The sequence below is a fragment of the Balaenoptera musculus genome, chromosome 3 (genome assembly GCF_009873245.2).
Source record: "Balaenoptera musculus isolate JJ_BM4_2016_0621 chromosome 3, mBalMus1.pri.v3, whole genome shotgun sequence".
Lineage (NCBI taxonomy): Eukaryota > Metazoa > Chordata > Mammalia > Artiodactyla > Balaenopteridae > Balaenoptera > Balaenoptera musculus.
Genome location: NC_045787.1, coordinates 105,339,580 through 105,355,976, shown reverse-complemented (window position 1 = coordinate 105,355,976; position 16,397 = coordinate 105,339,580). Strand labels below are relative to the sequence as shown.

At 37.0% G+C, this 16,397-nt stretch overlaps 1 protein-coding gene across 1 annotated transcript in view; it reads left to right on the top strand.

The window, feature by feature from the left end:
• The window catches only part of FBN2 (fibrillin 2), a 223,821-nt gene that overhangs the window by 162,201 nt on the left and 45,223 nt on the right, over nucleotides 1-16,397 (top strand). The window contains 9 exon segments of the mRNA XM_036848958.1: nucleotides 1,238-1,363; nucleotides 1,831-1,953; nucleotides 2,111-2,236; nucleotides 2,559-2,684; nucleotides 3,777-3,899; nucleotides 6,199-6,321; nucleotides 7,995-8,120; nucleotides 13,616-13,738; nucleotides 14,586-14,708. Coding sequence (XP_036704853.1) covers nucleotides 1,238-1,363; nucleotides 1,831-1,953; nucleotides 2,111-2,236; nucleotides 2,559-2,684; nucleotides 3,777-3,899; nucleotides 6,199-6,321; nucleotides 7,995-8,120; nucleotides 13,616-13,738; nucleotides 14,586-14,708 — 1,119 coding nt within the window.

The following is a 16,397-nucleotide window of genomic DNA, read 5'->3' as shown; positions in this document are numbered from 1 at the left end:
AATCCCATAATAACCCTTTTTTTTTTTTAACCCCTACCGCTATCTTGCCCCTCCGCCGTTTCCTCTCCCCACTGGTAACCACTAGTTTGTTCTTTGTATCTGTGAGTCTGCTTCTTTTTTCAAACAGACATTTTTAAAAGGTGAATTTAAAGGTTTTAAATATTTTTAATTCCACTTTAATAGTTCAAAAAGCTTTTTCACACAGATAATTACAGAATATTTATTCATGGTTGTGATATCAGTGGTCCAGAGATCTGTTTCTAAGTTCAGTTTATTTTGCTAATTAATTTTCATGAGTTTTATAGCTGAAAAAAAAGTTCCCCTCGATATAATGTACATTATAAAATATGTATTTTTGCATGTTCAATAAAATAAATATTTCATGATTATAAACATAAATTTGCCACATCGTCTTCTTAGTGATTTTGAGAATTTGGGGTGAATTTCTTGTTATATCTGATTTTTACCTTAGATTGTGTTTGACAGGTAACTTGTGTGAGGAAGTGTCATTCTACCATTTTCTTGCTCTTCTCTTTTTGTATTATTAGTACTAGTTTCTTCCACAGATCTTTGCAGGCGTTTTTTTTAAGGCATCTGCCCATCTTATAAGGGTTAGTTTCCTAAAAAACAGGCAATATAATCTGTAATCCACCTATCCAGGCCCTCTAAACACAATGCCATGAAAACTTAAAAATTGAGGGCCCTATTTTCAGCCTCTCTGTTTTGTGGAACCAGCTGTCTTCCCTCAGGAAACTTCATGTTATTTAGACAACACGTAACCATCCAGTTAAGACCAGCTGAGGGTGCCAGTGTAAATTCATAGATTAAGTATTAACAAGCTTTACTTCTGGCATGTGCTAGGTGGATGTGGTCTAATGTGGTACTCACTAGCCACACGTGGCTATTTAAATTTTATCAAAATTAAATAATGTTAAAAATTCAGTTCCTTAGTCACAGTATCCATGTTTCAAGCACTCAGTAACAGCTACATATTGGACAGCACAGATATGTAACAGTTCCATCAATGTAAAAAGTTCCACTGGAGAGCACTGTTGTAGATAGAACTAAGAGAAATATAGATTCTGGCGTTTTCTTTGAATTGCTGCAAGAGACCATCTTACTTACCCCTGAAGTAAATAAAGCCCTTTGGAGACCATTGCTCTGATGCTGCATGTTCTTGATAGTTTAAGTGGTGTTGTGATTTCATAAAACATTAACTCTTTGTATCTTTTTGTAGATATTAATGAATGCTCCCTGAGTGACAATCTCTGTAGAAATGGAAAATGTGTAAACATGATTGGAACTTATCAGTGCTCCTGCAATCCTGGGTACCAGGCCACGCCAGACCGGCAGGGCTGTACAGGTAAGGGTAGGCCAAACAGGTCTGGAAGTTGTATTTCTCAAGTCAGTTGAGGAATGCTTCTGGCGTGGAATATATAATGACGCCGATGGGAGTCCTTTGTCCTAAAAACAAATCTAAGAATGGGGGCAGATGCCATGGTTTGGTGGTTTTGCAGAGGAACCTCTGGTTTTATAATAAGAAACATCCTATATTTCTCTCTCTATATATATTTCATCCTATACGGTATATCTGAGTTCTTTCATCTTAGGTTACTGGAACTGAATGTCAAATGAAATGCTGTCTAAAAGGAAGTGAGAGGAACTAAGAAAGGCTAATGTCACAGTGATCAATCAACATGAATAGTGGGGAGAAAAATCCAAAGCCACTGAAGCATTATCTGCTTAAGAAGAAGTAGAAAAACTCTCTCTCTTTTTTTTTTTTTTAAGGAAGTATCCCTGACAAGTAACGTTGTGGCAATGTTTTTACAGATATTGATGAATGTATGATAATGAACGGAGGCTGTGACACCCAATGCACTAATGCAGAAGGAAGCTATGAATGTAGCTGCAGTGAAGGTTATGCCCTGATGCCAGATGGGAGGTCGTGCGCAGGTACAGGAAGGAAAATACACAGACTTTGTACATCTGGTTAATCTTACCTTACAAATCTGGCTCCACATATTTTGTGTGGAACTGGATGAAAAAAAAATGCATGAGCTTAATAAAAGTCATCCTTGTTTTTCATTTGATTTTGATTTTGTATCATCAGATATTGATGAATGTGAAAATAATCCTGATATCTGTGATGGTGGGCAGTGTACCAACATTCCTGGAGAGTATCGCTGTCTGTGTTATGATGGCTTCATGGCTTCAATGGACATGAAAACATGCATTGGTGGGTAGCATAAGAACAGGATAAATATTTATGTACAGTATGCAAACACACACACATACGCACATAAGAAGAAAAGGCTTTTTTGGTTATTTTTAAAATTCAAACCTTTGTATTAGAAGATGTGAAAGCCAAAAAGGAAGAATTATTTGAAAAAAAAATCCTTAAAGACAATATATTTATCTGTAATACTGTGTCCTGCAAATACATTATATTTTAAACGTTATTTGTGTATCTCATTAGTATGCTATTCAGTTTAAAAGATAGCTTTTGAATTACTAGAATAAACAAGTATTAACCAAGGTGTTGAAAATCAATTTCCTAGACGTGAATGAATGTGACTTAAATTCAAACATCTGCATGTTTGGGGAATGTGAGAACACCAAGGGATCCTTCATTTGCCACTGTCAGCTGGGGTATTCAGTAAAGAAGGGGACCACAGGATGCACAGGTAGGTCTCAAGCTTGTATCCTCTGCGTTTCAGCTTCTTATATTTCAGAGGTTAACCTTCAACATCATTTGTTCCCTGGAATTTCTTGTACTTTCACCCACACCAGGTTGTGACAGTTATGTGATGAGTAACTGGCCCAGAGCACGTGTGATGCGTTTGTCTCTTCTCTGTGGTAGATGAGCACGGTCTCAGCTACCAAGCCGCAGACCTGGCTGCGTGCTTGGACACGGAGTGGGAGAATGGGTGTGGAATCTGGCCCCCATGGTTCTGATGTGCTCCTGGTAGCTCTTGGGGCAGCGTTCACTTTCTCCTGCCCAAACAGGAGATATACATAAGGAAGAAGCACCAAAAGACCTGGAGGAATCCCAGGTGTTTGCTGAGTTTTGCAGTTCTTTTAAACTAACAAAAATTAATCTAAACTTATATTTAGACTCTTTTCCTTCCTTTCTTTCCCCCATCTTTTTCTCTCCTCTTCTCTCCTCTCTTTCCATTTGCTTTTGCCTTCTCTTCTCCCTGCCCAAATTTCCTCTCTTCCCTTTTTTTCTTTGTTCACCCCGTTCATTTTATCTCTTATTCCTGTTCTCTACTAAATAGTTTTAGCCTTTTGAAGGGCGGATGGGGGTTGAACTCCCAAGGTCAGTGCTTTGGGCCAAATGTCCATTATTGCTCAAGGCTCTCACGTGGTATTTCGCTCAAGCCAGGTGGTGGGTGACTTAGACTGCAGCCTAGGCCTTAAGCTGACACCTCCAGGAAAGAGCAAGTAGTGAAAGAAGAACTCTGCATGTTCATATGCATGTGTACCACATACACAGACACTGTATACATAATACTGAGAAAAGCATCTGGTCATTTTCCAGATAACATTTCCAGGGATTATTTCTATATATTCTGGCTGGCAATTTCTTTCAGGGAAGGCCTTGTTTGATTTGGATCATGAACTTCCAAATCCTGTTGGAGTCTAAACATATTAAAAGTAAAAGTGATGTTAATGTTTTCTCTGTGTTTACTTTAAAATTTTGCCTATACAGAAATCTCTTGGAAGTAGAATTAACTAGGTTGTATCTTATCTTCATATTAACTACGGTTTCTCAGATGTGGATGAGTGTGAAATTGGTGCCCACAACTGTGACATGCATGCCTCATGTCTAAACGTCCCAGGAAGCTTCAAATGTAGCTGCAGAGAAGGCTGGGTTGGAAATGGCATCAAATGTATTGGTGAGTATTTTGCAAATGTAAATAACCTTTGTTAAGACACAAAATCCCTAGAGACTCTTCTTTGCACAGTTGTTAACCTACATACTTGAATAGGAACGTGCCTCTTATTTTCATTTATTCTCTTGAAAATTAAAGGCTGTCTTTCGTTGCAAGATAATTCTTGCCTAAGAGTTTCCTTTAACCTTGGTATAAATGATCAAATTACAACAGTATGCCTTGGCATCTGCTTTTTAATGTGGTGTTGTTCAGTAAAAATTATTTGATGTGCAGCCAGAAATCCAAACAGCTGTAGGATGAAACATGACTAATATATTTTTCCAGTTTTTTCATAGAGTAACAGTGAGATTTAAAACCCAGTGAAATAAATGAAGGGAATGAAAAGATTTTTTTCAGATAACCTAGGTCTATAGTAAGTGGTCAATACCAGCTTCTTAATAGAAAATAGAATTCTTCTTCCAGAGAAATCTAAATGTTTTGGATTCCAAGAAGCCAGATTAGAAGGAGAATGTGAAGGCAGTTGCCATTCTCCAAGTTTTATAGTTCTTGACCAGAGTCTAATAAGTCCTTTATAGCTGTGAGGCAAGGAACTGGATTTTACCCTTGATGTCATTCATAGTGCTGCTTGGTACGTTCAGTGTTTTACGTGCCTCAACAATAAGGCATGATGCAGCTCGTAAAAATTATCCAGGTCTATTTAAAATACAAATTCAAGCTAGCAAAACCGACCTCCCCATGATTACTCATTAAAACCTGATAAGCCTGCAGCAAGAATTAAAGGATAATTTTAAGATCTCTTATTAATAATATTAGTTAATTTGAATGTACTTTCTTACCTACTCAATTGTTTTATACTTGTCAAATGTTTATGAGCTGACTCCAGAATTTGAGTTAACATAGTTTTTAAATAACTTTGCTAAGGAAGGTTCTCTCATGGTGTCACTAAGTCCACTAGCTACCCGCTTGAGTCCAGCCGTTCCTCTATCATTAATCTCACAACTTTTCAGCTATATCCCCATTCCCATTTTTCTAGTCTCATTTGTTTACTGTTTTTCTCTCCTCTAGCCTCCCTTTTTCTTTGCTTCTTGTCCATCTATCACTCTGGCCAGCTATCGAAAAATAGCCTGCTGCTAATACAAAAGATTTAACCGTGTCCAGGCACCTCTCCTCCAAAATGTCATCCAAATCCATCCACTCCTTTCCATCTCCATCCCCCTGCTCTCGTCGCAGCCGTTCTCTCTCTCAGTCTGCCCCCCACCCCAACCCTTTCTCTCTGTTAGCTGCTACAAGAACCCCCTCGTATGTTTTCTCACTCCCTCTCTGGTCCTCCCGCAATCCATTCTCCACATTGCAGCCAGGTAGATTTTTTTAAACCATGGATCTAATTTCTTCACAATTGTCATTTTAAGCCATTGAATTTAGGATCAAATTCAGCTTCCTTCACATGGTTTACAAGACCCTATGGCATCTTCCCGCTATCTCTCCAGCTTCACTTTCTATCGTCCTTGGTCTCCTACGTTGTGCTTTATCACTCTGACCTCCTTTAATTTTTGTCACATCAAAGCTCTTTTCCTTCTCAGTGTTTTTATACGTGCTTTTCCCTCTGCAAGGAAGACCCATCCCTACTTCTGTTCGCAGGTCAACTCTTGCTCATCCTTCAGGTGCGAAGTTAACTAAAAATTACTTCCTCAGTGGAGCTTTCCTAATTCCTGCAATCCGAATTAGACACCCTTCTTATTTCCTCATACCTTGTAACTTTTCTTCATGGTACATGTATAACAGGATTTAATTTAACTTAATTTTCTGTGTTTAACATCTGTCTTTTCCACTAGACTAGGGGCTCCATGAGGTCAAGAATCATTATCTTGGTTTCCTCATCTATAAAATGAACTTGAAAATTCTATGGTAATTGTCCTGCTCTGAAATTCAGTATTATCTTGAAAATTGACCCCTTTTCTAGTGATAAGGTAGCCAATGATAAAATTCACCCTCAGTAGAAATCAGAAGGAAATCTAGGCCTGGTTTTCTTTTAAACATTATAATTCTAGTTGATTAGACAGCTCACAAAACGCTTGAACTAATTATTTTGGCCCATGTTTGTAGCATGAACATTTTGGATCATAGGTCTGAGGTCTTAGAAAATTATATAGAACTGCAACTTGACCAGTAAACTAAAATACATTCCATTTGGCCAGTTCTTGGCCAGTTTACATTTAAATTAAGACAAATGAAAATCTTCCTGGGTGTTTAAATATTCCATTTTCATTTCTGAACTTTATTGCTGTGTTCTCGTGACATGCAGATCTGGACGAATGTTCTAATGGAACCCACCAGTGCAGCATAAACGCTCAGTGTGTCAATACCCCAGGCTCCTACCGCTGTGCCTGCTCCGAAGGGTTCACTGGAGATGGATTTACCTGCTCAGGTGGGTGAGGTCCTGATTTTCATGCAACGCTCTGTATGTTTTCATCATCAGAAGAAAAGTGTAGGTAAAGGAGGCTGAAATCACTACCTCTGTTTTTACGCTTGACTTAAGGTGAATATGTATCTTTTGCTTACATTAAACACAAAAACCTGGAAATTTTTAAAAATAATGGCATTTATTACTATCATGTACTCTTAAGGACTGTCATTTCCTTTTATTCATTAATTAACGTAATGGTCAAAAACTACAGGCTCTGAGGCAGACCATCTGGATCCAAATCTTGCCTATGCTGCTTACTGGCCATATAACCTTAAGTAAATGACTTAACCTGTGTGTCCTTAGTTTCTCCATTTTGAAATGGACACGGTGGTAATAATAATAATAAATACTATTTCCCTTTTTCTTTTATATCATTGAATGAATGATATGTTGGGAAAACAGCTTCTTAAAATAAAATCTATGACCTACCCAATCACTGCTATTTATTGTGTTTATCAAAATCTCAGTTTATCACATGGTATTGAAAGGATTAAATGGAATAATCCAAGTAAAGAGCTTAGAAACATGCATCATCAGAGCTTAATAAATGTGAGTAAATTCACTCTGCATTCCTTGAGGACAAAACATCCACTCATTATATTCACGTAAAAGACTAGATCATCTTGCTGGACTTAAAGAATGATACTTTTAAGCTTGAGAGATAGGTGTTTCTCAGTTGAATTTCAGTGCACACTTTAAACCCCAAATTAAAAGAGAGTTTTTTTCTAATTATTGACATCAAAAACACAGACTTACAGTTTTCTAATGCCTCTTTAAGAAAACATGTTTATTCAGTTGTAAAGCTTCCTTACTTTTAAACCTCGGGTACTGCCATCTTTCTTAGCATGCCTCTGCACCGTGGTGTGAGGGCAGGGGCATGGCCTTGGTATCAGACACAGCTGGACCTAGACCCTGGCTCAGCTGCAGATTAGATCACTGTGACTCCCAGGCATCAGTCGCCTCCTCTGAGCCTCGGGTTCTTCCTCTTCTAAACCTCACAGGGTCGGTGAACTAAGTGAAAACATGAATGTCAGGCAGCTAGCACACTCCCTGGCAAATGTTAGACCCTCAATTAACATTGGTTTCCGCCCTTCCCCCCTTTTTCCGTTTGATAGAATCAAAGAAATTGTCTTTAAGTTCTATGAATAATACTCATTTGTGTAATTAAAATAAGAATATTTTAATGAGATTGTAATGGCATGAAAGAAACTTTCCTCACTCCCATAGAGTGTCCCTTACTTGCTTAAAAATACTTGAACTAGTGAAAAAGTTGTTCATTTTAATACTGTAATGTTTTCAAATGAATTAACGCCATTTTAAGATTAATTCCAATGTTCTTGGTTATATCTAAATGATGTTGGTGTAACACAGATGCATCAAATTAGCATTAAAGAGAACTGAGACAGATGTGAGAGACACCTCGTTCCTCCTGTTTATCATAATGGAATTGAATGTTAGGGCATAAACAGCTCTACTGTCAAGTTGTATACCCTTATTTAGGTGTATATGGATAATTGTTGTTTGATGTTAATGAGCACTAACTCAAGCCAGTGAGACTGGTTTAGTTATAGAGCAAAGAAAAAAATGTCATGAGATTTGGAACTTTATAGAGATGTAATTTGCTCCTTCAACAGATGTTGATGAGTGTGCAGAAAACATAAATCTCTGTGAGAATGGACAATGCCTCAACGTCCCGGGTGCATATCGCTGCGAGTGTGAGATGGGCTTCACTCCAGCCTCAGACAGCAGATCCTGCCAAGGTGGGTCACCAGGATTCCAACTCATTTCCAAGTTGGATCAACTACAGCAAATGAAACCACAAAAAGGGCTGAACAGGCTCCACCTGGAAGCAGAATACACAGCACATGCTGCACACATAAAAGTCATTTGTTTAAGCATGGATTATTTTGCCGAATGAATAATGATGAAGGTGGCTTTCATCTCTTACAAAGTTTTCCTGGCCAAGAGCCAAGAGTTGGAACTTCGGCTTATTCGTTTTTCTTTTTTAACTATTTCTTTTTTTATCACTAAATGAATGAAATGTGGATAAACCATTCAGCTTTTAAAATATATTGTGTACCTCAATCACTGCTATTTAATGTGTTTATCAAAATCTAAGTAGCTCATTTTTGGCATTACCTTTATGCTTTAGTCAACTGTCTGTATGTCTGGGACTGGAAGTCCTCTTCAGGGACTCATCAAGAGCTGCACCTTTTGCCTAATAGTCATGTCTCCTGCCTCTAAGTTATGACATCACCCCCTTTCCTAGAAATGGGACTTCGTGACTAGTGTGATATCTTTCCAAGAAAAAGAATTTGGATTTTCTTTTACATTAGAGACTCAATTCACATTACATAGAGTTTGGGCCATCATTGTGTTCATAAGAGTACATGAAAATGTAAATAAAGGAAGAGGATTGAAAACAATTCATATGCCATAAGGTTTTAACAAAATTACTGATTCATAGAAAACCTTAAAAAAAGACTCAGGCTAACTGCTAGCAAAGATTATAAAATGAAACCAGATTACAGGCTTTCCCTACATGAGTATCTAATCAAATGAACAGAAATAGTAAATGCCAGCACACACACACACACACACACACACACACACTTCACCAGCATCAACCAAACAAAACTTATACAATCTGGGGTAGCTTGGAGTAGAGCCTGACTCTGCCCCACCACCAGAAGTGTCACTGAAGAAAGAAAGTGTGCCTAAAAGATCATGGAAATTTCCATAAATATCTACCATTAAAGATCATGGAAATTTCCATAAATATCTACCAGTTTGGAGAGAATCAGAACGAGAGGATGAATAGGAGTCTCTGGGAAGATGATATTAGAAACTGAAAGTATTCATGCTTCTACTTTGACCTGCTAGGTTGGGCAGAATCTAAACCATTTTATACAAGGCAGCTGTAGAATGAGCTTTATTTTTTTCCTAGTCCTGGTTCCTTCTAAGCATTGAAGTCAATTAGTAGAAACTGTGAGTCAATGTGTTTATGGAATTACATGATTTATTACCCACGTCAGCTTGACAAGAATTGGTGGGAAAAGGGACAAGTTAGCAGTAGCCAGACACTTTTGCCAACATAAAATTTCAAAATTAATCCTTTATACCTAAGACAGCATTTCCCTTTCATAATTCTGTTCCATTATTTGTGGCCTAGGGGTCTTCCAAAACTTCTCCCAGAACCTCCCTCAAGGTGATGCCAAATAGTTTCTGTTTACTGTACTTCCTTCTCATGTTGGCTTTCCCAAAATATGTTGTTTCCATGGAGAGAAATCCCAGTTGCCAGGGCACCTGAGAGTGGCACACATGTAGCTCACCCTGTGCTCCATTTAACCAGATGCCAACTTTTGAGATCCCCAAAACGTAATTCCATGGTTCTGCCTGTTTCTCCTTGGTTTTGTGTTCTCTCTTTCTATGAGATCTGGCACATCTAGACAGTTTATCCTGAATTTATTACTTTAATTCCTTGATATTTTCCCATCTTATTATAAATTGATGCCCCTTTGAATTGATCCTCTAATCAACATTTTCCACTCAGCATCTACCTCTAATCATAAATTCTCAGAATTTCTATAGAATTTTAAAAACTGCTGGAGTTGGCCATTTCCCAGTATTCGTCACCAAAATGGTAAAGTACAGAACCTGCAAGAACCTCCTCAGGGACAGGTTAGGACTCCATCAGATGGAGTAAACCCAGACACAGAGCACTAAATAGTATGATTTCCGAAGACAGAGCAGGGGCCAGGTTCACCAACAAAGAGCCCACAGAGCCCAGTGGAGGTCCTCCCATCCGTATTTCTCCTCTTCTCCCACCTTATGAAACTCTGGGCCACAGGATAGAAGCTATAATGAAACCCATACCCCAAGCTGTCTTCCAAAGAAAGCCCAAATCAAAAGAGAAGGGAGCATGTCGAGAAGCTCCATCTAAACTGTATCAGAGTACAGTTGACACTTGAATAACGTGGGGGCTAGGCACCCCTACCCTCAGCATGGGGGGAAATCTGTGTATAACTTGTAGTCGGCCCTCAGTGTTCACAGTTCTCTGCATTCACGGTTCCATGTCCACACATTTAACCAACTGCAGATCGTGTAGTTGTACTACATACACTGTAGTATTTACTATTGAAAAAAATCCATGTATAAGTGGATCTGCACAGTTCAAATGTATGTTGTTCAAGCATCAACTGTATATAAAACTCTTGAAAGAGCTGACCAAGTACTGTGTAAACAAACTGAAACAACGGCAACTGTGCAGGTGTTCTATGGAAGCAACAACAACAAAAAAGCATACAAAAAACAGATAAATAATCAATCCAGAGTAGAGGAAAACTCCTCAAGGAACAAGAGCAAATTTCGCATAGGTATATTGTACCACAGATAACCTTAATAAAAACATATGATTGAACAAGTTCAAAGTGATTATAAAAACAGAAAAAAAGACAAAAAGAGATATTGCAGAGTTAAGGGAAACAAAAAATGTGGACCAATGCAGCAAAATAAGAGAACAATTAAATAGACACAGCAAAGAACAGAGGAGATGAAAATGTAATTACTACCATAGAGAATGGACGTGAGAAAATCACAGTGAAAAAAAAGGGGGGGAGGATAAATTAACACTATTAGAGAAAAGACAAAGACCATAAACTTAAGTATAATGGGTGTTTCTGAAGTGAAGAGTCCCTAAAAATTGAATAGAAAAAAAGTATTAAACAACCAAACATTTTCCTGAAATAGAAGAAGGAACTGAATATACAGGAAGAAGTAAATCATTTTTATTTAACCTTATTGAATTTGTCAACTTAAGTAACAGAGATTCTTCAAACTGCAGATAGAAAAGGCAAGTCATGAGCAAAACAAACATTCAGTACCAACACACATTAGAATGCTGCCCTCACAGTTATAAGGACACATGTGACAAGAATGTTATACCTCAGAGTTAGTTAATTATAAAGACAATAGACAGGGCTTCCCTGGTGGCACAGTGGTTAAGAATCCTCCTGCCAGTGCAGGGGACACGGGTTCGAACCCTGGTCCGGGAAGATCCGGCATGCCGAGGAGCAACTCAGCCAGTTGCACCAGCAACTGAGCCTGTACTCTAGAGCCCACGCGCCACAACTACTGAAGCCTGCGCGCCACAACTACTGAAGCCCGCGTGCCACAACTACTGAAGCCCTCGTGCCTAGAGCCCGTGCTCCGCAACAAGAGAGGCCACCACAATGAGACCGCAACAAAGAGTAACCCCGGCTCACCGCAACTAGAGAAAGCCTGCACGCAGCAACGAAGACCCAATGCAGTCAAAAATAAATAAATAAAATAAATAAATTTATTAAAAAAAAAAAGACAATAGACATATCCTGACAAGTGAAATAATTCAGAAAGAAACTACCTGTGGGCTCTCCCTTCTTGTCTTGGGCAAAAAAAAAAAACAAAAACAAAAACAAAAGAAACACACAACTTATCAGCAATGAAAAACAGCCAATCAAGAAATAAATGGAGAAGTGACAATAAAAACATTATTGATTCCTTTAAAGAATTAGTACTAAATACTGTAGAGATTATGGTAAATGCCATGAACATTTAAAAAGTGAAAATAATATGAATAACAAAAATGAGTTGGAAGCATATATGGATGTTAATTGTTAATCATCATTGTATAGAATCCATTAATACTGTCTTAAAATTGTGTTTGAATTTTAACATAAAGCCAAAAGATGATACAGTTTTAGTGTTTTCATCAATTCTTAACATTAGAAAGCATTTTAGAAGATACTGAGATAATGAAAAATTGATCTGATGCATGGAAATTGTTTCAGCTTTACTCTCTGTGAATATGCATTGAGAAATATCAATATTTGGAATGGTGTTCATCCAATTAAAATGATAATTCTGGATAGAAGCATTTTTGAGTGTTTTTGTTCTTGCTATCTTATTTTCTGTGTTTCCTATCTTTTCTGTTTCTTATCACCACTTTTCTGTATTGTTCAAATTTCTGAATATGCATCAATTTTATAAAAACAAGACAGTATTCTCTTAAAATACCTTATTCCATGCAACTTTTATGTTATTTAAGTGGAAGTTATTTCTAATAAAGTTCACTTAAAAGTAAAATGCATACGCAGAAGGCTGATAATACAATTCCATTTCAATTTATAGATTAACACAACTCAATTATAAACTAACTTAATGAGTCTTTACTGATTTATATAAAAAGAATAACTTTGTTTATTGCCCCAACACAAGTAAAGACAACTTTACACATCAATTGAACTTCTACACACAATTTGAACCATACTTTAAATATAAGATAGTTGAAATGCTTTATTTTGACAATCATGAATGACCAACAGACCCGTTTATACTTAAGATATAACTGTCTCAAGACAGCATTTTAGAATGACTTGTCTAGTCTAGCCTAAAATGGCATGCCTGGTCTGCATTCTCAGAATATGAGGTAATTTGTGTACAAAAATGTCCATCCTCTTCCTATGAGTAGAAATACAGATTACTTCTACAGCTGTACAGGCACACTATGCCTTCATTTTCATATGAATGAGGGAGGAGTAATAACTTCTTGTTTATTTCGAGTTAAAGCTTCATGGAAGACTTTCATAAACTGAATTTATGATTTCAGTCCAATAGAGATATCTTAATGAGATTTGGAGGAATGTGGGGCAATGGATGATCTTATTACACACTACTGGGAAAAAACTTCTTTCCCTGTTTATAACTGATTTTATTATAACAGATCAGATTACATAATATAATTAAAAAAAGAAGTTTAAAAAAATTAAACTTAAATAATTTAAAAGATATATTTAATATTTAAAATATTTATGTTGTATATTTTGTATTTTATAGATGTTTATAAAACATCTGCTGTTTTCACTTAATTCTTAGAATCTTTGAATTTGTTTTTATCTTTAATTTTTTACAATCTTATTCCTTTAACACGTTCATATTTAATTTCTAAAAAGTTTTTGTGCCCTAGGCCAATTTTTTTCTTAAGTATTTTACAGCCCAAGACAGTAAAATACTGTCAATAAAATAAGATAATATTCTTTCATATTTCTGCCCCATATGAACATTAGTTGCTTGCCATTTACGTGACATCCCTGGTCAAAGAAAAAGAAAATCTTTTGCTGCATAAAAACATCTGAGGAGATAGAATAATTTATTAATGTCATACAGTAAATCTAAATGTCTTTGTAATCAAGAGGTTACTATTTTTTTTTATCTCCAGATATCGATGAATGCTCCTTCCAAAATATTTGTGTCTTTGGAACATGTAATAATTTGCCTGGAATGTTTCATTGTATCTGTGATGATGGTTACGAATTGGACAGAACCGGAGGGAACTGTACAGGTATGGCCAGTTAAGGGCTTAATTGTGTTCTTATTAGTTGAAATGAACATTTTGTGCTAGATATAAAAGTTCCTCAAACTTCTGCTTAGCCTGCTATGCCTTGGGCTATGCATTTTTTTGAAAAAGAAAATTACATTCTGATACATTTACTGTTTTATTAATTTTTATTGGAGTATGCTTGCTTTACAATGTTGCATTAGCCTCCACTGCACAACAAAATAAATCAGCCATACACATACAGATATCCCCTCCCTTCTGGGCTTCCCTCCCATTTAGGTTACCACAGTGCATTAGGTAGAGTTCCCTGTGCTATACAGCATGTTCCCATCAGTTGTCTATTTTATACATAGTGTCAATAATGTATATGTGTCAATCCCAGTCTCCCAATTCCTCACACCCCACCCCTTTCCCCCTTGGCTGATACATTTATTTTTAACTATGGAATTGATCCATTGTAATATAAACAACTTAATATTAAATATCCAACACAAAATTAGTAAAGTATTTCTTTGTATATATTTATGATGTCCACATATATGTACAAGTATATAATACATATGTTTAAGTTTAAGCAAACAGTGATAAAATGTTTTTCTTCAGAATTGCAACATTTCATTATAATTTATTTATTAAGGATATTAAATGATATCATCATGAATACTGTGTGACTGATCTATGGAAACTGCTTTAGGTGTATACAAGTATTGCATTTTTATTTCATTGTTCTGAGTCCCTCCTAAAGATTTTTAGTCTACTGACTTGCAAAATTTCCACCAAATTCTTTGGAACAGCAGTATGCACAAGGAAAGTAAAGATGTTAATGTGGGCATTTAAATGTTTTTCCTAGATATTGATGAATGTGCAGATCCGATAAACTGTGTGAACGGCCTATGTGTCAACACTCCTGGTCGCTATGAGTGTAACTGTCCACCCGATTTCCAGCTGAACCCCACCGGTGTGGGTTGTGTTGGTAAGCAAAAGCTATATGAAACAAATGAATAGAAGTACATAGAGTTAAATACTCATACTCTCTTGTGATGACCACTTACTACAGTTAACTTGAGAACAAAATAGTAGTCCTTTACCTTAAGAAACTCTAGATTACCAAAATATATGGTCACTTTTATCCTGCTTATCTTCCAAGTCATATTTTGAAACAGGAATTTTTGAGACATCTGCTCCCACCACCTCCTCTCACAGACTTGGGAACCAGGGCCCTAGAGGTGCAGTCATTTGTTCAGGTCTCAGACTTGCAAACGGCAGGCTGAAGCAGTGTCCCGAGTGGCCTGGCTCTCTGTCCAGTACATTGGCCAGGACAGAGTGTTTGAAATGTGGAATCAGTTTTACAAAATGAATATGTTTTCAGGTTTATGCATGACAGCTGACAGGCAAGCAGTTAATGGCATTTAGAGGACCGTTTCAGGTATATATTTTTTCAAACCAAGAAAATATGGAATAAATTTGAGTTAGCTATGATTAAATTCCCATTAAAATTTCTAGTAAGGTTGTTTGTGCCTTTTTCTTCTGCAAATTATTTTCAAAATGACTTACAAATATAAAAAATTTAAAAGGCTCACTGGATGCCTATGGCAGATAACAAGGACTATTTTTCCTGTTGCCAAGGGCTAAGAATATGCAAACTCTGTGGGCTTTAGATATCAAATAAAGTAACTTACAGTCCCATACGGAAACATAAGGAAAAATATTCAGTGCCTCATTATCTTCAGTGGCAAGAATTTAGAAGCCATATTTGGAGAGTGGATAGACTGAAAAAGAATTGCAGTTGAATACTGTGGAGTTGACGGATTGGATGTTATAAAGATGGAATGAGGTATACGACAAAATACCATTTATAGAAATTTAAAATGTGCACATGAAAACAAAACCACTAATTTTGCAGGAGCACAGACCAAAAAAATAATATTAAACACATTCATATGGTTGGGTAGGGAATGAGGAATGAGAATGGAGAGCAGGGATAAAAGAGAGAGAATGGGAGGGAAGGAGGAAGGAAGGATGAATGAATACAGGCCTAGTAAGAGCAGAACCATGAGTTAACACCTCTGTCTGCACCTGAGATTCAGCAACAAAAACAAAACCAAAAAAAAAAAAAATGAGAAAAGTAAAATAATAAAAAGCTGCCCAAGTGATTATAATGTGCAGCTGGAGATGAAAACTACTTGATAGACTGAAATAAGGACTTTGGATTTTACTCTGATTGAGGTGGGACATCACTGGGAGTGGCCCGACCTAAGGTAGTGCTTCTGAAGGATGACTCCCGCTATGGTGGGAAAAATAGACTATAGTTGGGTCCAGAGATGAGTTAGGAAACAATTGCAATAGTCCAGGTGAGGGATGATGGTGGCTTGAACTCGGGTTGTAGTGATTTGGAAGCAGTAGTAAGTCATCAGATTCCAGATATATTTTGAAAATAGTGTTGACAGACCTTATTACTGGATTGAATAAGGCATGATAGTAAGGATTCAAAGTTTGACTGCAAGGTATAGGGCCTGAGCAATTAAAAAATTGGAGTTTCTGTTTATTGAAAACGCAGAAGCCTGGGAGAGGATTGGAGCAGGTTTCGTATGTGCGGGAAAGCGTATCAAGTGTTTGATTTTAGACGTGTTAACTCTAAAATACCTTAGACATCTAAGAGGAG